The 14,793-nt window shown below is 25.1% G+C and overlaps 1 protein-coding gene across 2 annotated transcripts in view; it reads left to right on the plus strand.

The window, feature by feature from the left end:
• Positions 1-13,970, plus strand: part of LOC129983904 (Golgi-associated PDZ and coiled-coil motif-containing protein-like) — a 55,334-nt gene extending 41,364 nt beyond the window's left edge. Inside the window, exons 3-10 of one of the 2 annotated variants that reach the window (XM_056093601.1) lie at positions 1,341-1,516; positions 3,975-4,140; positions 4,953-5,048; positions 6,976-7,140; positions 8,322-8,407; positions 9,619-9,921; positions 11,763-11,817; positions 12,142-13,969. In XM_056093601.1, coding sequence (XP_055949576.1) covers positions 1,341-1,516; positions 3,975-4,140; positions 4,953-5,048; positions 6,976-7,140; positions 8,322-8,407; positions 9,619-9,921; positions 11,763-11,817; positions 12,142-12,153 — 1,059 coding nt within the window. In that variant the 3' untranslated portion in view covers positions 12,154-13,969. Of the gene's footprint in view, positions 1-1,340; positions 1,517-3,974; positions 4,141-4,952; positions 5,049-6,975; positions 7,141-8,321; positions 8,408-9,618; positions 9,922-11,762; positions 11,818-12,141 lie in introns of both variants that reach the window. The other variant, XM_056093602.1, reaches the window with a different exon arrangement.
• The last annotated feature ends 823 nt before the right edge of the window (positions 13,971-14,793 follow it).

The raw sequence follows: 14,793 nt of genomic DNA on the forward strand, positions 1-14,793 counted from the left end.
TTCAATCCAAAAGAAGCCATCTGAATTTTTAAATCCTATTTTTAGAAACGAAGTCCATTTCTTCCACATATTGCACTTATATGCTGTTTACTACAGATTTTTTTCTGCAATGTTATTTAAATTATTTGCAATGTTATTTGTTATTATTGTATTTTTAGTCAATGCATCTTGTAACATAGAGAAGAAGGTCTATTTATTTAATATTTGATAATACACGATCTCGTGATTTTTGTGTTAGCAAGGAAGGAGGCTGAATTCAATGAATTATTGAAGTTTAGGAAAAATAAACTATTTATGCTATAAATTATTAAGCAGAAATTTTAATTGAAAATTTTTAAATTACATTTTGTTTAAATGGTATTACAATTTACGGCTTACCACTAATTCTTTTTCTTTTCTTTAAAATGTGTCTTTTTTTTTTTTTTTTTTTTTGTAATCGATGTTATATGTAACAATAATGAAAAATTGCTTAGTCAGTAATACAAAAGGAAGAACAGCACATATGGCTTTAGAACTGTACAAAGAAATTCTGAATAATAATTAGAGATCAACGAGTCATATTTTGTGTCAAACCTGTGAAATCTACAGTTACAAGTTATCCTTTTCTTAGTACATCCATTACATTCTTCCTATTGCAGTTCCCTTGTGAACATTCATAATTAGATTCTATTTGTCGTCGTTTCTCTCATAATCATGGATGGCATTTTATATGATTGCTATTTGTACATTCAGATTAAACCAAAATATATTTTAAGTTTATCATGTAACATAAATAATATTGAAAAAGTATTACAACATCCGTACATTAGTAATATTTTTTTTAATAACTAAATATTTCTGAAAAAAAGAATTATATAACTTTTTCCTACCAAATTGAATACAACAATAATTTAAATAATATAAACTATATAATTAATTTATAAGGCTGTTTGTTTTAAGTCATAGTTGTTTTTTCAAACATACAATTTAAAAAGTGTCTGTTGAAAAATCATATTTCATTAATATCTGATCTTTCATGCACTCACACTATAGACACTGTGTAAGCACTGTGTCTATGCATATACTATAATTTTATGTGTATACTATAATTTTATTATCATAACTGATATGAACATGAATTTCTTCTTATTTCCATGGACATTTTCAGCATGAAACATAATTCTGTGACATTTTATTGTATTTATTAATTTTATAGATCTTGATTTCATATTGTATTTATATATTCTACAGATAAAATATGTAACAATTTTCTCATATATAATGCACAAAAATTAACTTTAAAAGCTTGAATTTTGATTGTATAACCTCTGTATATCCCTCTCTTTACAAAAAAAAAATAGGAAAATGAAATGGAGAATTACAGGTCTAACATCTACAAAGATACTCTTACAGAATCTCAAATTTATCAATTGAAAAGGGAGAATGAGCTTCTGAGACAGTGCAATGTGGCCCTTCAAAGTGAAGTGTTTGGCTCCAGGCTTGCTGCAAAATATCTGGACAAAGAATTGGCTGGAAGGTTAGAAATATTGTGCATTCATGAAATGTCCATAATACTCTTTTTAATACTTTGGAAATATAATTTACAAATTTTAGTTATAACAGTGCATAATCATATAACCAAAATAATCTGCTCAAAAAACACTGTTTATTATGTAAATTGTTCTGGAGACCCTAAAATTCTTTAAATGTTTGTAATTCTTACCGTGTTTATTTATATTTATCAACATTTGTGTTTGTTTGTATTTTTCAACACAAATTCAAATTTCAGTTTTGATTTTTAAGGTGAAGATAATATTGAATACTTCATTTGTTTTAAAATCTATAACATTATCAATTTTATATTATTAAAATTATTATTGATTTTATTAAAATTTCTGAAATTACATGTGTTTATAAAACAGAAATTATCTGTGTATCGCATAAGAGAGTTATATATTCAATTGTCTATTTCTCATTTTAAAAATCGTTCGCAGGAATATAAAAGTTCACACCTTCCTCCTTCGATTTCCACTCTTGTCTCTTCACTTAATGAGTTTATGGAGAAATTGTAACGGTTATCAAAAGGCTGTTTTGATATCATTTGGATAGTTGCAAAATATTCAACTTCAGATTTAAAGGCAAAAGGATGCATCCAGTTTTTAAACAATTTTAGTAGCAGCTCTCTGTTTTACTTTTTCGTATACATAGAATAGACAAAATATAGTTAGCGTCAGAAAATCGAACTCGAGATTTTGGCGAATCTTCATGTTTCAGAACTCCCTGAGTTCAAAAACCACATTTTTGGAAAATATTTGTCTGCGACAAAAATAACTCAAAAAGGTTTTGAACTAGACGGATAAAATTTGGTATACATTCTTTATACCAAATTTGTAGATTACTGTCAAATTTTGAGCAAAATCTATTCGGTGCAAGTCGGTCTGTCCAGCTGTTTGTATATAAATTAACACGATAATTATAAAAGAAAGGGAGATGAATAAAATTTGGTACACTGGTTTAACAACTATAGTGCATACACCTATCAAACTTTGAGCCAAATCCAACTTAGGATTGATTGTCTGTCGGTCTGCATTTTCAGAAACATATAAACACGATAACTGAAAAATACACTGATTTAATTGTATAAAATTTGGTTTGGGATTCTGTGACTACACGTGTAGTTCTTTGCCAAATTTTGGTTCCAATCAGTTAGGAAAAAGCTGATCTGAAATACAAATTCGATTTTCGGATACTATTATCCTCATGCCAGCGATTAATCCTCAAATAACTCTTTAAAGATGAAATAATGAATTCAGTAAAAGGTTTAATTTACGCCATACATAAATGTTTCGTAGCTATTACACGCCAATGTCATGTGTGACATTCTCTGGAATAACAACTTTATTAGAGAGTATGCGAGAAAGTTTTGGAGAAACTACTCTCGCTAGTTAAAGCTTCGTCGTCTCAGTATCAAAATGGAATTTATTTTTCTGCTGAGAAAAATAAAGAGATTCTCCCCTTGCTGCTGAATTAAAGATGTGTTTAAAGATAAACACACGGTCGGAGAGATTAACCTCGACACAAGTTCTCTGCGTCTGTTCATCTCTAAAATATTAAAATGTAGCTCTACAAATCGTACCTTACAGCATCACTTCTTTTTGTGATTGCATTGTGAAGTATTCATTTTCAAATACCAATTTTTTATATATATATAAAAATATTTTTTGTCTGATTTGTTCTTGTCCAAAATTTTCATTGATCTATCGTTCCCTTTATATTATTTTGTAGATTTTTTTCTGCCCTGACTCCTTTGAAAATACAGTAATTCAACTGTCTTTATTCATTAGCATGAGATTAATTTTTCTTATTGAAAAGAAAGGTTCATACTTTTTTCATTAAATGAAAAAATTTAAAGAGACCTTATCAGCCTAAGTTGTATTCTTTCAAAAAGAATTTTACAAATAAACTACTTAGTTAAAAGATGATGTTAAAAATACTTAAAGTTTTCCTTCATCAAAATTTCTCTTGACATTCAATGAATGAAATTTGACATCAATATATTTATTAATATCCCCGAATTTTTCGATTTTTAGTTAGAAAATAAATTTAAAAATTAATTTTCATAAATAACTATTTGCATTGTAATTATAAATGTTTAATAGATCATTGAAATAATTACTGCAATAATTCTCAGAAATATTTTTATTTCTGTAGTATTACGTCTGTACAGATATGACACATTTCAACGAAATGGTAGATTTATGGGATTTTGAAATCAAATTTTATCATACTTGAAATCAAATAATTTTCTTTTATGTAATGATTCTACAATATTATTAATATCTCCAGCACTTTTTGTATAAATTTATTAATTTTATTATTAATCATATTTATTTTATTTCTTGATGTGTATCTTTAACACAATTTATAATTTTCAGTATCTTTTTTGTTCTAAGGCTGTGTGAAGTCTGATCTGTAGTATTTTCTATTCTAAATAGGATTCAACAGATACAATTGCTAGGGCGAGATTTGAAATGTAGCGATCACAATCGTTTATGGGAGCAACTAGAAGCAGAAATTCATCTACATCGTCATAAAACTGTCATACGGGCATGCAGAGCTCAGAAAGGTTTAGATTCGAAATTGCTTTATCCACCTGGTCATGTGAGTTTTTTTTTTTTTTATAGATAATACATTATTGTTACAAATATTTGTAAATTTATTTTACATAAATAAGTATCTATTTAAGTACACTTAAACCCTATCAGAAAAGCAAGCATTACTATGTTTGCAACTAGTCAGAGTTGTCATAAAATACTGACAATTTTGATGGTAAATGTAGAGGTTTCAGGAATTATTTTTGAATAATATTTTATGTGCATAATTCATAAAATATAATTGTTTAGAATCCTTCTGTCAAAATAAATTATATTTCCATCTCCCCTCTTTGTACTGAAGAGGATCAGCATTTGCTTCCATCATCTTCTATAAGTTCATTATAGTCTGTCTTCCTTTAAAAATATATATTTATTGCCATTTTGTTATGAAATATGATCCTAAAAGTCAGCTGAATATGAACTAATAGATTGATTTTATAAAAGAATAATAATGAGTGGGTAATTGTGTTATGTAATTTATATTACAATAAAAAAATATGATGAAAAAAGTATTGAAGATATTTATAAAATAAAAAAAAAGTGCTGCTTAGTAATTTTTAAAAAAAGCATTACATTAGAAAAATAATTCAATTGCATTGAAATTAAAATAATTTTTTATATCAGTGACTATGAAATGCAAAAACTTATTTTCCATTTCACTGTTTAAAGCCTTAAGTTAAGTAATGCTTGATATATAATTAATTATTTTATTAAATTTTATCATTATATACCTTTACCTTTATTATACCTTTTATTACCTTTATATATATTATACCTTTATCTTCACTTTACCTATATTTTAATTATACCCTTTTTCAGGATTTTAACATGTTAAGGAAAAAGCAAGGTGTGGGAGAAATTCGTGTTGTTGAATTAGAGAAAAAAGAAAATGAGGGCTTAGGTATTTCTATTACAGTGAGTTTAGAAGTTATTTTTAACTTATAAAATGATAATATGCTCATGTATGTATGTATGTATGTAAATAAATAATCTAAATATTTAATGAATTAAAATTTTTTGAATGTTACTTATGGTTTGTTTTTATACTCATTTAAAGTATTGTTATTTTTATAAAAATTATTAATTTGTTTTCCATTTTTAAGAAAATTGAAATTATAAAAGATATCCTGTTTTAAATATTTATGAAATTATTATATCCTATTCAAGTATTTTATCAGCTCAATAGATATTTAAGTGAATATTGCTGGAAGTATGAATATAGCTTATCTAAATTAAATGTACATATATTATGATAATACACATCGCTGGGATTCTTTTAAAACCTAAATAGTTTTTATCATGTTAAATTACTTAATCCAAATCAATAATTATAAAAATTTGGGTGGAAATGTTTTGCTTTTTTTATATAAAAAGTAAATAATAAATAAAAATTATACCTTTAAAAATTTGTAATTTGCTCTTAGAGCTTTCAAGAATTTTAAGTACTGATCTGCCTGTGAAGAAATCAGTTGATGTCAATTTTCCATCATTTGTAAACATTGTGGATTGATGTGAATTTTAAATGTTTAAACGAATTTAATACTTCCTTTTGAATGATAAAATTATTATATTATAAAGTCTAGAAGAGATAAAGAATAAACACCCAGAAAAACTTGTATGAGTTCACAACAATCTTTTTGTCCTTCTATTATATTCTACCAAAACTATGTGCAATCAAATCTCTGTGTAATGGAATTTCATTGTTGCATTTAGCATTTAAGTTTTGTTATAAAAAAATTCTTTAAGTAGAATTTATAAATTAAATTATAAAAATAAGAAAAAAATTGAAACTTACCTATCCACTTTAGTGACTTTAATATGCAAAACTGTAAAAACAATAATAATATAATTAACACCTGTAAAGCAACTTAATTTCCAGTTTAATATAAAAAGCTTTAATTAAATTTTTAATCATAAAAGCTTTAATTTTTTTTATAAAATTTTTCACTCTTTTGTAAAGATTGAAAGACATTATCTATAACATAAACTTTAGTCTCCTTTGTATTCTGTCCAATGCTGTTATCCTTTTTTATGACTTTTTTATCACCAATTAATTATTATCTTCGTCACTCATTATATTGCCTTCATGCTTTTTGTAATACTTTTGAAGATAACGATAGAATATGCAGCAATCATAATGTTACTGTAAAATATGTAAATTATCGTTGCGTTTCTTGATTGCACAATAATTCATATGATAGTGAAGATTGTGGTCTGGGTGAAATGACTTGAAGGCACATGTTGTCTTTTCTGGGATTTATTGGTAACATCAACAACAAAAGGCACATGAAAACGCCAAAGTGTAGAAGGCCTAGAGAACTACACTTAAAACTCTCTCTGGAGCGAGAGAGCCGAGATAACACTTCCCCTAGTACAGGAGTCCAGTTCGCTTCTGCTAGAAGAAAAAAAATATACTAAACAACAACAGGGAGACCACGTGATTGGCAGCTAGTTCCACCCAGGGAGATCACATGGTTAACTGAATTCTTAACAGTCATTATCAGTGTGGATAACTCTATATCAAAGATATGTGACTTTATGACATTCTATTCACTACATTTTTTTTTAATTTTGAACAAATGAGAACTCAGGAAACATTGCAACAAAAAAAAAATCACAGAAATTTTGTTATAACAGAAATTATTTTCAATAATGTGAAGAGTAAATAAATGAAATCCAAAATGAAAGTTCTATAAAAAATTTCATTAAATAAATAAGTTATGGAGATTAAATAATACATAAATGTCATTCAAAACCAAGGTTCTAAAAAAAATTTCACTTTATAAATAATTTATACTGAATTTATTAAATGAAGATTTTCATATGAAGATTTTTCTTGTAGGGAGGAAGGGAACATGCTGTGCCAATAGTTATATCAGAAATTCATCCACATTTGCCTGCCTGGAGAAGTGGGAAACTCTTCATAGGTGATGCAATATTGTCTGTGAATGGAATAGATTTAAGAAATATGCGTCACATGGAGGCAGCTCAAGTTCTTTCCAATCAAGTAAGTTTTCTAATATCTTCTTTCCTAGCATGCATGTAACAAATCCTTTTTATCCATGCCTTTTAATTGTCTTCCTCTCCTTCAAATTATAATTTCTTCAACTTTCACTGTCTCTCAGTTAAATTTGTTATTCTGATAAGTTAGCCTCTTAAAAAAATAAAGTCAACAATATTTTCTATTCTTTTCTTCTTATTACTTATGTATCTAATTTTATTATTTCCTGTCTCCAGTTATAGAAAGTCTAATTGCCATTTTCTTTTCATGATTTTATGTTCATTCATTACTCATGCTGCTTCAATCATATCTGAAATTGATCATAAGATGGAATCATTTAAATAATTTATTGATTGCATATACTTGTTTATTGAACATTGGAATTTTTTCACTCCACAATAAGTTTTTATGAAAATATTTTTTTTATAATTACTTTTCCGAAGAAAACAATAATATTTCATAAAAATAAAATTAAAGATTCTAAATAAATGTATAACAAACTTCATATCTCTACTAAATTTTCTTACTAAGAGCTATATATCTAAACTTAAAACATTTTTCAGCACAATTGTTGAGAAAACTTTTTTTTTTTTAAAAAAATTAATAAAAGAGGATTTTAAAAATGTGCTATGCTTATTTGTGTAATAATCGATTTATAATTATGTGTTAATATTTTTTTTTCCAAAGCAAATGTTCACAAAAATTAATATTTTAAAGATTTGTATTTTGAGAACTAATTCCAGTATTACTTATTAGAAAGTTTTAATTGGTGATTTGAAAAATAAGCAATTGTTCTGTAGTTTTTTTATGCTCGAAAAATAATATTGTGACATAAATGTTGTAGTATTAGAATTATAATTGTAAGGTCAGTTAAAATACAATTTAATTAATTATATTTTAATGGACAATGTTTTATATTTTAATGGACAATGTAACAATGTAATTGGGAAATAAAGACTTATTTTAATCGAATCTTATTTTTTTTCCCCCTTCATATATTTTCATAGCGAATAATTTTACAGTAGTCAGTTTCGCATGAAAAATCGTGAAATACATAATAGTGAAATTCATAATCTTTATTTGTGCATAGGACAAAGAAAAAAATAAGGGGAAAACTTACAACTGTTCTTATTAAATATATATAAACTAAGTAAATCTATTTCTAAATTCCAAATAATTTTACATAGCAAGGACAAATTAAGTTGGAAGTTGTGTTTGTGTCTCCAGATGAGGAATGGAATGATGAAACAGAAAATGGTGATTTTCAGTTTAAGTAAGAATTGTTACTATTTTTTAAAAAATTAATATACTTTATTAATTGCTTTTTTTATAAAAAAAATAAATGAAGACATACTATTCTTTTAAGATTACTTGAGGATTAAAATGAAACAAAATTTGTATCTTTATTTGCTTGTTTCTTAATTTTATATTAAATATAGGCATTAGTATTTTAATATTATTTTAGCATTCTTTTATTTATGTTAAAAAAATTTTACCCCTTTTATTCTAATTTTTTCTTATGATTTTCTTTAAAGGCTTTTCATGAATTATCAACAATGGGATTAAAAGGAATATAGATGACCAAACACTATAAATTCAAATTATCAATACATAAAATTCATTTTATAAAATCAGTTCATTTATAATTATCAGTTTTTATTTATTAATATAAAATAAATAAAAATCTGAAATTATTATTTTTATAATTGAACTATGATATGTATTTTTATAATTGATACTATCACTTAAATTCTTATATGGCTAATTGTAACAGATGTTCTATTTTATCAAAAGATATGCAGGAACCAAGTAATAAGTCTGAACAATGTTGCTAATGATAAACTTCATTTCTGATTGCTTCTAAAATTAAATTTAAAGTTATATTTATCAAATTATATATATATATATATATATGAATGTTGAAATTAATATTTCAGTTTAGGGTTTCATTGTGTTCTAAATTAGTATCATTAAAAAAATTGATAAACTGAAATATATCTATCTTATTATGGAAACTATTGATACTACAATGTGAACCAATTTTCTTTGAGACATGTAGAAAAATATTTTTTCTTTAAATACTAAAAGAGGTAATAATCTCTTTATTATAAAATCTTTCCTTGGTAACATTTTTCAAATGTAAGAGATAAGTGTAATTTCACATTCATGAAATAGCTAAAAAAATACATTAATTTCAAATCATTTAGTAAAATTGTTATACTTGTAAAAATATGAAGTACAATATGATTCTGAGAGAGTGTAATATAAAATTTTGGAAGTATTATAAATTTGTATAAGATCAGTAATTAAAATATCATTTATAAGAATTTTTTAGAAAAAAAATCATACATTAAAATTATTATTAAATTTTACTCCTAATAAAAATCTACTTTATTGAAAAATGGGACCATCAAATTTTACTTCCATTTTAACATATGTTTGTGAATCTTTCTACCTAACTTTTTAATGTTTTTCCAAATACAGCTATCCTTTTTATAATTATCACACAACTTGCCAGCTGTCCAAGTTCCTCAATAAAAATATGACTGATAAAGGGACTGATCCTATAGAGTCATTTGAATCCAATAGTACAAATGATATTTCATCTCTAAATAACAATCCATCGGAACCGGAACTTGCTGATGCTATTACTGATGAAAAAGTCAAAGAAAGTATGTCTGAAAATGCAGAAAAGTCAGAAGAAGAATCTCAATCAAGCCACAGTTCCCCTAGCTTAGGTAGAAATTCAGATAAGGAAAATGAAATAGAAACTGTAATTGTAGACAGGTAAGCATTGGTTACATCTTTTATTAAAATTATTTCAAAAATTTATTATGCTTGAACTCCACAAACCCAACTCTTGGCAGTTTACTGGGGAACTCTTCAATAAATAAATATATTCTTTTGCCTTTAACTATTGACTGATTCATCAATAATATTGATGGTAAAAAATTTCAATAAAATCTTTTATTCATAACTAGATCTAAATAATTATTTAACAGTGAAGTATTTTTAAATTTTAATTCTGATGTAATTATTACTGTTTTAGAATTTTATATCTGCTTATTATGCTATTCATCTTCCATCTTCTTTCTAGCTGTCATCTACCTTAAAATTTGAGTTTAATCTGTAATAAGAAGTGATTAAACTAGAATTAGCCTAATAACTTGCATATTGAATCAAAACATGCTTATAAAATATATAAGAATTATAAAAGAAATCATATACATCAGAAGTACATGTAGTACAGAATATGTTTTATATTTTTTGTAAAATCTTAAGAGAACTTTTGTTTACTGATTCATGAAATATTTTGTATTTCATTTTAAGTTTGAAGAGTGATAATGTATTTTTTACATCCAATTTTATTACAGAAAGTGGGAAGTGCTTAGAAATATACAAACTACAAAAAATGTTCATCATTAATTACTTCTTCAGTTTAAACCTTTTTTTTTTTTTTTTTTTTTTTTTTTTTTTTTGCAATTACCACATGATTTTTTTTAAAAAAATGCTAAAATCATGGTTTGGAAATAAACCAGTTCGTTATGCTTTAGAAGACTCAATGATAAAATATTTATAGTAATAATGAAAATACTTTGGATTTTATTACAGAAATAAAATGTATTGTAATATATACCTAAAATTTTTTTTTTTAATTTATTAAAGACAAAATTGTGTAACAATTCAATCGGTATTACTGATGGTATAACTTTTTTTAATCTTTAGATAGTGTAATAGTCTTTTTGTATTTTATTATTTTAAGAACTTATCAAGGAAATGCATCAAAATAGCTACAAAGAGTTATCCATAATTTTATGTAAAATTCCCCCCTCCCCCCCCCCCAAAAAAAAATAGTTAATGTGTATGCATACATATATACATGCTCAACAGGTGTGCCTGTTAGTGTGTATGCATGCATATATATATACATATGCTCTACAGGTCTGCCTGTTGGGCCTACACTTACTCAATTTGGTATGCATATGCTGTAGAAAATAGGAGCATGAACATTGAAAATTTTAGGTGCAGGAAAACTCTTGAACACTGGATCCCTTATCTTCTGATTTTGACTAAAATTGAATGGTTAGTGGCATAACAATCACATGCACCCTAATTGTTTTATTTACAGATATTAAATATATATATGTAAAATATTCTTTGAAGAAACTGTTGTGAAGTTCTGTAACGATTATTATTCTTTATAATTTTAATGAAATTATCTAATTTTTTGCATTTAAGACAGAAAGCAGGAAAGAGAGAGAACGTGAGAAAATATTCAGAGCTTATAGGAAAGATCTACAAACTTAGAATTTTGGTTCTGTAGGAAAAAGAATATCTATGCAACTCAGAAATTAAAATTACAATAAAGCCAAAATTATTATTTTTTAAAAAAAATATATTAATTAGAAATTATGACAAATATAATTATTAGTATTTATTTTAATATTGTTTTTTTTTTTTTTGTCATGAACAAAAGTTCGTTGTGCATATATTATATTTATGTGTCATAGTTATATATTGACACATTCATGTTTCATACTCAATATAGCTTTTCATATTTGGCATATTGTTTTGTTATTATCCTATATGTAGTTTTCATTATTTATCTTTTAATTTTAAAACTCTAGGCATGCCTTAAATAGTGTATGGCGTTCTTTGATGTTTGAGAAGGGAAAGAGCGAGGTATTTTAGTTTATTTTTGTTTCATTTTTATTTATTCCATTAATTTATTTAGTAAATGAGTTAAATATTTAGCAAAAATATGCTTGGGTTAACTTCAAATGAATGTTAAAATTGTTTCTTTTTGGACGATTTGCATTTATTTCTTTTTTCAATTCTTGGAAACTACTACAGTTAGCACAATGTGCAAAGCAATTATCTGCAAAGTGTTTAACTTGTTTTTTGTTCATGTTTTTAAAAAGAAAGTATTTTAATATGCCATAGTTTTATTTGAATCTTTAAACATTTGTCATTTCTGTTTTCAAAACAATTAATTTTATATTTCAGGGATACAAGTGACGATTGAATTAATATAGGAAAATTTCTATAGGCCTGCTACAAAAGTATCATATATTTATATTTTTAATTCCTTTCTGAAAATATTGCATTTGTTGCTTCATGTGGACATTTTCTAGTGATATTTATGATGCCAGTCTTCTGAATTACAACTTCCAAAAATATAATGGTTCCCTGAGTTTAGAAGAATTTTTATTACACATGTTGTTGTTTCCACTGTTAATTAATGCACTAATATAAAATTCCTAAGTTATTATGGAATTTTTTTAATGATCAAATATTTTTTAATTAAAAATTAATCAAAAGTTTTAAATTTGAAAATTTTAATTAAGAAAGTAGTATGTTCTTTTCACTAATTTTGTAATTCAATGAAATGATACAGTTAAAAAATTTTGTGATGTTTGTTTAGAAAGTAAATATGACAGTGTTCTATAAAAATATTCCATTTAAAAATGCTTATGAACATATTTATTCATTCTTTTAAGTTAACAGAATTAGAAATAGTCAAAACATTATTTCAATAAATATTTCTAACAGCAAAAAAGAAAGTAATACTTTTTTCTTTTCTTTACTAGTTGCTTTATGTTTACGTTACCTACAAACTGTATATAAAAATTCCTTATTGATGAAAGTGATCCATTTGCATCTTTATGAAATAGTGAATAATTTTTTTAGAGTAACTATCTAGCTATTCTAATCACTCTTTTAGCTTTGTTGTGGAAAAATGTAAATATTTGTTTCTCTAAAAATTTTATTTGTAGAAGTGGGCTGTTATTAAGGCATCAAAATGCAGTGAAATCATTGGTATAGTTTGTTTTGTCCAAAGAAATGTTGTTTACTGTTAATGCAGTTATTTTGAGCAGTATAACTCAATGAAAATTACTTTTTATTGCATTTGAACAGGGTTTCTTAAACTACATATCCTAATATCTGACAGAAAGTGAGAATGGAATTTCGGATCTTAAAAACTTTTGGCAGTAAAATTCATTTAAAGATTAAACATAACCTATGAAGAATAGAAATTGTCCTTTGTTGTGAATCGTCAAACAATCAGCAAAATTGAACTATTCACTCAGGATCATTTTTTTTAATTCATGAAATGATAGTAGTAGATAAAAATATGAGCACTTGAAATATTTTAAAGATATCAAAACTTTTTTGTTTCTTAAAATAGATTTGCATTGAAAGTATTTAAATAGTAATAAATGGGAAAACTTACAGAAATCCTATGTTTAAGTACAGTGTATTTAAAATTGTAATGATCATTGATTTTCATTTAATTTAAAATAATGAGTCAGAAACTTGCATTTTTGAGTTATTATATAATGGCATACTTTTCAGAAATTCTATAATGTGAAAAATTCAAATTTTTTTATTTGATGGTTGTTATGCTGGATTGAGTTATAATTATAAACATCATGTATTGAGCAGAAATTATTTAAAATTTTTATATCCACTGTATTATGAAAACTACATTTATATATTCATAAATATGTGCAATTATATTTTACTTTGATTTTTTTTATATGTGCTTATGTATCATACCAATTTATTTTTGGAATCCATTGTGCATCTTGCAGAAAAGGGTGAAGAATATCACAGTATAGCAATATGCGACAATTGTGATTTCATGTGAATCGTATGCAGTGCTGGATTGATAAAAACTGCGTTATGCAAGTTTTTTTATTTTAAAATTGTTTTCTAAAGGTGCTGAAAAATCGATCAAATATTCGGTAATGAAATTAAAATACTTTCAGGTAGACCATTATTGTAATGTTTGTTTCATTATTTTTATAAATAAATAAATACATTTGTAATGTGTGTATTTATTAATTGACTGTATTGATTTATCATTAAAAATATCATGTCATATTTTGAAAAATATTATGCTTTTTATTTTGCAAAGAGAACATCCAATTAAAATCAATTCCATGTCATCACATTTACAAATATCATTTTTTTTTTTTTTACATTTGATGTTTCTACTTTTAAAAGCCTTTAGTAAATTAAATACTAATTAAATACTAATTTTTCCAGCATATTGTAAAAAGTTTAAATAATTTTATGCAAAAGTTTTAGAATATAATAACAAATGACTAATTTCCATGCAGGCATATTGTCATTTCTCAAAATACATAAAATTTTCCATATTATCAGTGTTCCCCTCAACTGTTGTAAAATTTTTCCTGCCCTCTGAAATCATTTTCATCAAGAGATCAGACACCACTAAGAAAATACATTCATATAATCCAGCACATCTAGAATGCATTTTTTTAATGCTGCTACACATCCTGAAATTAACTTCTGTATTGGCAATTTAAAAGAACTAACTGAATTTTCATAAACCAATCTGTTAGATAAAAATATTGCTTAAAAAATTATTATTTTCATGTTACTGCATCTGAAATACTAAAAATAAATGAATAATTTAAAAATCTTAATTTTTAAATTAAGATATTAATTTATTTTATGTCAAATTTCATATTTGTAATTTCTGTCTTATCAGAATGAATTAGTAGTCAAAATACATCAAGTTCAAATAAAATTTTCCAATCTTTTAAAAATTATTTCAGGAAACTTGAAAGGCAAATTCTCAGATTAAAGGTTTATTATTTTTAAATGGTAAATAAACAAAATTGGAGC

Source organism: Argiope bruennichi, chromosome 9, assembly GCF_947563725.1.
Source record: "Argiope bruennichi chromosome 9, qqArgBrue1.1, whole genome shotgun sequence".
Classification (NCBI taxonomy): Eukaryota; Metazoa; Arthropoda; class Arachnida; order Araneae; family Araneidae; genus Argiope; species Argiope bruennichi.